General features: G+C 49.6%; 1 protein-coding gene across 1 annotated transcript; it reads left to right on the top strand.

Annotated features, from left to right (window-relative positions):
* Positions 1–1,857: 1,857 nt before the first annotated feature.
* On the top strand, positions 1,858–6,201 carry DMRT2 (doublesex and mab-3 related transcription factor 2). The gene is made up of 4 exons (XM_085042519.1): positions 1,858–2,117; positions 2,701–3,066; positions 3,164–3,266; positions 4,855–6,201. Exons 2-4 carry the CDS (start codon positions 2,719–2,721, stop codon positions 5,931–5,933), a joined length of 1,530 nt encoding a protein of 509 aa, XP_084898645.1. The 5' UTR covers positions 1,858–2,117; positions 2,701–2,718; the 3' UTR covers positions 5,934–6,201.
* The last annotated feature ends 1,163 nt before the right edge of the window (positions 6,202–7,364 follow it).

Genomic DNA, 7,364 nt, shown 5'->3' with positions numbered 1-7,364 from the left:
CGGCACGGCGCCGCACCTGCCCATGTCAGCTCACAGCGGGCACGGCTGACACCGCGGCCCAAAACGGAGGACTGAATGGGAGAGGAGGTCCCAGGAGGGTGGGAGCGGCAGTGCCGTAGATCGCTTTCCGCCTTCTCCCGCGGGTGCGTCCCGCCGGAGGACGGCAGAGGCACCTCTTCGTCCAAGCGGGAGAGAGAGGAGTGGCTGGAGGGGAGCTCAAAAGCGCTGCGGAGCCAAGCGCAAACAACGGGAGTAGAAGAAAGTTATACAAACAAGTTTTAAAATCGTGGCTGGGTTTCACAGCTCCCTGTGGATAAAGTAAACAGGAGGCGAACTGTTTTGTAATTTACTCCAGCGGACCGCAGAATCGTACTTTGTAATTTGGTGTCGGTTTACAGACAAAGGCGACTTCTGTTTCCTAACCTAGCAGGTCCTTTGTCATGCTTGTGCCTTTTAAGAGGGACCCCAAGGGGGAAAGTGGAATTCCTTGGGTATTTGCCTTTTAGTCATGCTTGTAAGTCAAACAGTAGCCGGGCTCTCTTTTGAGATGAATAATAATACCTGCCGTCGGGGGATGCGTTTCCTTCTCCCCGCTCTCCCGGCGGTGCCGCCCGAGGAGGACAAACCTCCCTGGTGACAAATCCGCCCTCCTCGCGGGTGCCCGCATACCTCTGGGCGAAGGGGAGGGCTGGTGCCCTGTCCGGGTTGCAGCGGAGCTGGAAGCTCCGGGCGCCGGGCCCTCGCCGCGTCACGGAGCTGCCCGCCACTCGCGCTGTGGCCTCTGTCCCGAAGGGCTGCAAGAGCAGGGTTTTTCCGTGCCGAACCGGTGTCCGGCAGCTGGTCCGTGTGCTTACCGTGAGTGGATGCCCGCGTTTATTATATACATGAATATTGTCAGTATTTATTACACACATGCGCTTCTCAGGGAAAGGATGAAATATTTTCCCTTTTCAGGAAACGAGTTGCGGCCATATATTCTGCATATCGTTAGATTTCAATCAGTACACACTGGTGGGAAACTAGTGCTCTCCCACATGTCTTTACTTTTTTTTTCCTGGGCAAAATCCGTTTAGATTCACCAGTTTTTCCCCTGCCCAGTGCTGAACGTGGCTGTGGTGTATTCTGTCTATTTCTGCATCTTGGGAATTGCCATTTTCAGCGGTGGAAGCACGGAACTGTAGCCTCTCAATGGCACGACTGAGACTTTGTGGGTCACAATTTCGATCGCTCTCTGATTTGGGAAAAAACGGACATTACACAGCTCCCAAAGAGCAGCGTCCGTCCGGGAGGGGCGGGAAGAAAGTTACTTTGCAGATAGGTGGTCGGTGGAAAACGTTCCCAATGAAGGGAGGGAATGTTAAAAAATATACGAGTATTTTTCCTCGCCTTAATTCCCGAAAGGAAAGGATTTCGCAGCATTTTCGGGCTCGGGAAAAAAGGCCATTGCGACGCGTACCTTCTACTCCCGGGTGAAGCAACGGCAACGACCGCAAACGAAAAACCCGGTGGCTGTTTGAGACTCTTAAAACTGCGCCCCCGGCCAGCTCCTCCAGTAGGGGGACGCCGCTCGCCTGCGGAGCGTGTTTCTTAGCTGCCATAATCAGGGGCTCTACTTTTTCTTCCTCGCTTTCCTTTCTCTCTCCTTTTTCGCCCCGAAATGAAAGCTCACCACCGCACCGTGCGCCGCTCCCGTTTCCGCCCCGCGCCCGCCCGCACCCACGAGCGGCGGCCGGCACACGCGCGGGGGGCGGGGCTGCCGCCGCGCGGGCCAATGGGAGCGGCGGCCGCGAGGCGGGCGGCCAATGGGCGGCGCGGGCGGCGGCGGCGGGCGCTGATATCGCGGCGGGGCGGCGGCGGCGGGCGCTGCTCCTCGGGCGGGCGCGGCGGGCTCAGCTCGGTGCCATCCCCGGCGCGGACAGCGCTCTCCCTTAGCGGCACACCGCACGGGCCCGCCAAACAGCCTTTCCCCCGACGGTGCGGCGTCCCGGCTGCCAGGGGTCCTGTCCAGCCCCAGGTGCGGGAATCGGGAGTCCCTTGTCTCCGGCCGGTCTTGGGAAGGGCGCCTTGCGAACTGCGGGGAGCTGTGGGCTGCGTGCTTCCTGCACCACCTGCCTTTGGTAAGTGCAGTGTGCAAGAGCAAGGACGAGGAACAAGGGGAGGTCGTGTGGGAGCAGGTGGGGATTTGAAGATGCAGCTTCCGCAAAGAGCTCTAGGAGCCCATGCTGCCCCTGGTTGCTGGAGCGGACAGGGGCGATGTGTGAAGTCCAGCTGTCTTCTGCCTGTCTCCCAAGTCTGAACGCAGCTGGCAGGAGGATTTTCAGGCTCCTGTAATAAGCAGGACCCTGTGGAGACCTGACACTCGCAGTGCTGCAGCGCTAGGCATTGCCCTGGGACTGTTCCTCCCGCATCCTTTGCTGCAGGAGACGCGCTCCTGCCTACGGCGGGCGATCACAATTCCTCGCAAGCCGGGGTGGCAGGGAGGGGGGAAGGCGTCTGTCGTGGCTAAACTGAGCCCCGCGTGGGTCGTGCGTAAGAGACCCAAGCTGACAGTAAGGGAGAAGACGACATCCCAGGCGGGCTCTGCCGTGATTTCCGACGGGGGTGCATCTCGGCGGGGCTGCAGGCGGGCACCTCGGAAGCCGGGCGCGCTCCGGCTGCCGTTCCGCCGCGGGGGCGGGCGGCCTGACCCCTCTCTTGCAGCTGCGCCACCGAGGAGCCATGGCTGAAGAACGCGCCGCTGTCGACTGGGAGATCGACGTGGAGAGCCTGGAAGGGGAGCCGGACGAGGCACCCGGCGCGCCGCGCGGCAGCACCGGCCCAGAGGAGGAAGAGGAGGAGGAAGAAGGCGAGGAGGCGGCGGCCGCTCCTCGGCGGGGCGAACCGCGGAAGCTGAGCCGCACGCCCAAGTGCGCCCGGTGCCGCAACCACGGCGTGGTGTCGTGCCTGAAGGGACACAAGCGGTTCTGCCGCTGGCGCGACTGCCAGTGCGCCAACTGCCTGCTGGTGGTGGAGCGGCAGCGCGTCATGGCCGCCCAGGTGGCGCTCCGACGGCAACAGGCCACCGAGGTGAGGGGGACGGGACGGGACGGGACGGGACTGGCCGGGAAGGGACTGGCCGGGAAGGGCGGCCCCGGTCTGACGGCGCCGTCCGATCCTGTCTTAGGACAAGAAGGGGCTGACGGGGAAGCAGCCAAGTCTGGAGCGCAAAGCCGTCTACCAGAGGCACGTCCGAACGCCCAGCCTCTTGGCCAAGAGCATCCTGGAAGGTAAGCGCATCGCCTGCCCCTCCACGGCTGTCCTCTGCCCTGGCGCACCGCTGGCAGCGGGGAAACCCTGCTCTGCCCCAGGAAGACCCTGACCGCCCGTCCGAGGTGCGTCTGCTGGGGATCGCGCATGAAATGCAGCGTTTTATCCCGAAACAAGCGCTAAAGCGCGCCTCGCTGCCAGCGCCGGGCGACCGAGGCTCCTGCCCTTCGAGGCTTGAATCGATGTGGCAGAATTTCAATTCCTTGCCCTCTCCGTCCAAAACAATGCCTGAAATGCTAGCAACGGTAGTTTGAAATTTGAGAGTTACTGTTACAAGCTGGTAGTCTTTTTGCATGGCTACCCAGCAGCGTTTTTCAGTGCAGGGTAGTTTATTCGCAGGGTAATTTATTCGCGAGTATTTTTATCAGCAAACGAATGCATTAGTTAATTTTCTCTTTTTATCTGAATGCCTAACACAGCAGTACCATTTGCGACATTATCAATAGTACGAGCTGCATATTAGGGTGCTCAATCTTTTCACTGTCTAAAATATTAACTGTAGAAGAATGACATTTTAAAGATAGGTATTTTAGTGAAAGGGTGTATTTTGTTCCCCACTTCCTCTTGGGATCGTGCACATATTTATTCCTATGTCTACTGTAGTTACTTTCCAAACTGTTTCCCTATAAATCATTTTACTTCTCAATTCTATTTTTTTTTCTGAAACAGAAAGCTCTTTTCTTTGCCTGTGTAAGCTTAATATTTGGTCCTTTTGGAAACCTCTAATTTACATCTAGAGTTCACTCTTTTGAAAACTCTTCTGTATTCTTTCCTCTAATTTATCTTAACTGTCTCTTTTCTTTTCTCCTAGTTCTCCTCGTGATTTTCTACCATCTCTAGCAATGTGTGCGTAGCAATTCATCTTTAGAAAATAGGAGAGACACCAGCTGTAGATATAGGTATCTTCCTTGGAAAAGGGGAGACCTGTGTGAGAGAAATGGGGGTTAAAACAGGTAAAGCCCTGTTCTCCTGACTCCTGTAAATAGTTCCATTAATTTAATGGAATTACTTGTCTGGGTAGAGCAAGTGGGATTGGATCGTATATGTTATCTTAAATTAAGCCAGGTAACTTGGTTATTGAATAACTGGGAACTCAATTTTTATTGAAATTCTAGTTCAGAAGAAATAAACTTTTTTGTTTCCCATACGTGCTAAAAATGAAAAGTTATCTCTCTCCTTAAGCTTCATGATGGAATACCAGTCATAATACACAGCAGAGCTTTGCCTTTTTTTTTTTTTTTCTTTTTTTTTCCCTCCCTCATTGATCTGTTTGTTTGGAACTGCTTTTATAAAAAGTTACTGATCAGCTAGCTTTGAAGGGTACTACATATGCCAAAAAAGCAGGGCTTGTTCATCTGTGCTGAGGAACTGAATGTGCCTGATTGCTAAGCATCTGTGCCATGGTGACTTCTGTAGGAGCTGATGGTGACCAGGGTCTGAGGCAAGTGCTCAGTGGTTGATGGGACTGGCTCATGGAGCTGTTGTACTAACCCAGCTTTAATGTCTTTCCTAAATGGTTTCATTCCTAATGCTGCTTTGTTCTTTTAGGTTACCGTCCTATTCCAACAGACTCTTACCTGGGAGGGAATTCGCCCTTGCCACCTCCTGTAAGTGACAGGATGAGAAAGAGACGGGCTTTTGCTGATAAAGAGTTGGAGAACATTATGCTAGAGAGAGAGTATAAAGAGAGAGAGATGATGGAAGCTACACAAGCAGCTGCCCTTTTTCTCCCTAACCGTATGGTGCGTGGAGCTGAATACAATTTGTATAAAACAGCCTACAACACTGCTCAAGTTGATAATCCAAACAAGGAATTTTCCAATTTTTTACCAACCTGCCTTGATGTAACGATGCAATATTCAGGACCTAGCAACATGGAACTAATTTCTTCAAATGTCAGTGTAGCTACTACCTACAGGCAGTATCCCCTGTCTTCTAGGTTCTTAGTGTGGCCAAAATGTGGCCCCATTAGTGATGCTCTCCTCTACCAGCAATGCCTGTTAAATGCTACTGCTGTCCAAGCGCTCAAACCTGGGGCAGGTTGGGATGCCAAGGTCTCACAAAGTCAGGACTGTCCAAACACTGAGCATGACATCATGGCTTCAAAACTGGAAAATTCATTTGTTCTGACTCACACGCGAGACATTCAGCAGTCACGTAATGAGATAATGTGCCTTCATCAGGAAGCTCGTGAGAGGTCAGCTTTCTCTCCACCAAAAAGGGCTTTCTCTCCACCAAAAAGGACTTTCTCCCAGATTTCTGATAAGGGTTCTCTGTCTACTCAGGAACAGGCATTAAGCAAGATCAGCAAAAATGGTACCAAACCCCCTGCACCACTTAAGTACAGTGCATTTGAAACACTGTTCCATCAGACATTTCCTGACACTCCAACAGCAGAGTTAAAAATGTCATTTGTGAAGGAGACTTTTGAAGATACTTCTAAGAAATACAGAGAGTATGCTGTTAAAGAGAACCAAAAATACAAGTTTACTGTAGACAAATGTGCAAAAGACTTCTTTAGGGTCAAACAGGCCACAACAAAACTTTCAGCAACTGAGCCACTGTCATTTTCAGTTGAATCCATCCTTAAACGACCTTCTTCTGCAGCTACTAATGTCTCTGAATGAATAAATTTTACCTTCAGAGTAAAGAGTTTCTAAGCTTTGCCTTCTGCAGAATTGCTCCTGCCTGCCTTATATCTTAAAAGATTTTTAAAGAGGACTTTCTGCAGTAAATGGTAATGCATTCTTTTATTTCAAAATGATGTACAAAAATATGCATGTTTTCTGAAAAAAATTAATTTTTTAAAATGGAAACCACATGTACAGACTGTAAAGTGTTGTTATTTTAAGTGCCACTTCAAACCATTCAATAAAATGAGTTTGCTTACAGCCATAGACTCATCTCTCTCTTGTCTCCAGCATCTTGCAGGCAAGTCTGCCCTACTTTCAAAATACACTTTTTATTCTATCTGCCATTATAAATGTACTTACTACTTAGGTTGCTAGGTTTAACAGTCATTTCTACTTTGAACCTCCAGTAACTATGAGAAGAAGTAACAATGGTGCATGTAGGCTGGTGTGAATTCACAAGACTTTTTATTTACTTAAGTGAGGTTTGGATCAAAGTCCATGTGCCTTTCTCATTCTGGAGGGATAGTGCATGGTAGCATAAAAGACTAGTCTATTCCACACATCTCTATAAAAGCTTCTGTTACTAAAAAGCCAGCATTTTTTAAAGTTCAGTTTTTGAATAAAAATTCTGCTTTTTAAAATCAGTTTAATTTTTTTTTTTAATGTTACATTCACTTTACTTTCAATTTCCAACCCATCAAATACTTCCCTTCTGAGAACATTTCACTTCTGAGCAGCAAGAAGCTGAGATTGTTGTTTTGTAGTAATTGAAATGACCTTCAGGCTGTAGAAAAGATGCACAAAATCATCACTGCTAATGAAAAATCAAGTAGTGGTCTCTCAGTTTTATAATCCCATGTCTGTGTGCAAGGATGACAGAAATAAAGGAAAATAACCAATAAAATTTACCTGAGAACTGAAATGGCCTCAGGATTATAGAAAAAGGCATTACCAGATCTCATTATGACAGAGCTTGCAGCTTTCTAAATTAGTGACTTTGTAAGTTCTCCCTATATGTCTCTGCTAGCACATGTAGTGCTAATTGGCAGTCCCTTAGTTACTTTGCTTCCTTATCATCTTAATCCTGCAGACAGTACTCATCGAGTTGAAAGCAGTTGATGTTTGTTCTTAATTTTCATGGTTTTCTAGGGACAGTTTCTATTTGTTATTTTTGAGTGGCATGTAATATTTTCTAACTTTAATAAATGCCCTGCACAGGTGAAATGCTTATTTTGCCTGTGAATTCCTCATTCTGAAACTGAGTGATCTAAGTGTTTAGTGTTTCCATTGGGAATGGTGTTGCAGAATAGCAGGACCCTTTTCATTTATGGGAGGAGTCATCTCCTGAGTGTTTTTCTATGCTGCTTTGGTAAAGCAACAGGTTGGAGAAAACACGTTTTACATAATGTGTGCATTTTCACATAA

This window comes from Lichenostomus cassidix, chromosome Z, assembly GCF_008360975.1.
Source record: "Lichenostomus cassidix isolate B80296 chromosome Z, HeHo_3.0, whole genome shotgun sequence".
Lineage (NCBI taxonomy): Eukaryota > Metazoa > Chordata > Aves > Passeriformes > Meliphagidae > Lichenostomus > Lichenostomus cassidix.
This window is presented reverse-complemented; position numbering and strand designations above follow the sequence as displayed.

Excerpts from the sequence above, each read along its gene's own strand:
- DMRT2 (XM_085042519.1), top strand. The coding sequence starts at position 2,719 with ATGGCTGAAGAACGCGCCGCTGTCGACTGGGAGATCGACGTGGAGAGC. Across the intron at positions 3,067-3,163 it reads GACGGCAACAGGCCACCGAG|GACAAGAAGGGGCTGACGGG; the intron begins GTGAGGGGGACG and ends ATCCTGTCTTAG. Across the intron at positions 3,267-4,854 it reads GGCCAAGAGCATCCTGGAAG|GTTACCGTCCTATTCCAACA; the intron begins GTAAGCGCATCG and ends TTGTTCTTTTAG.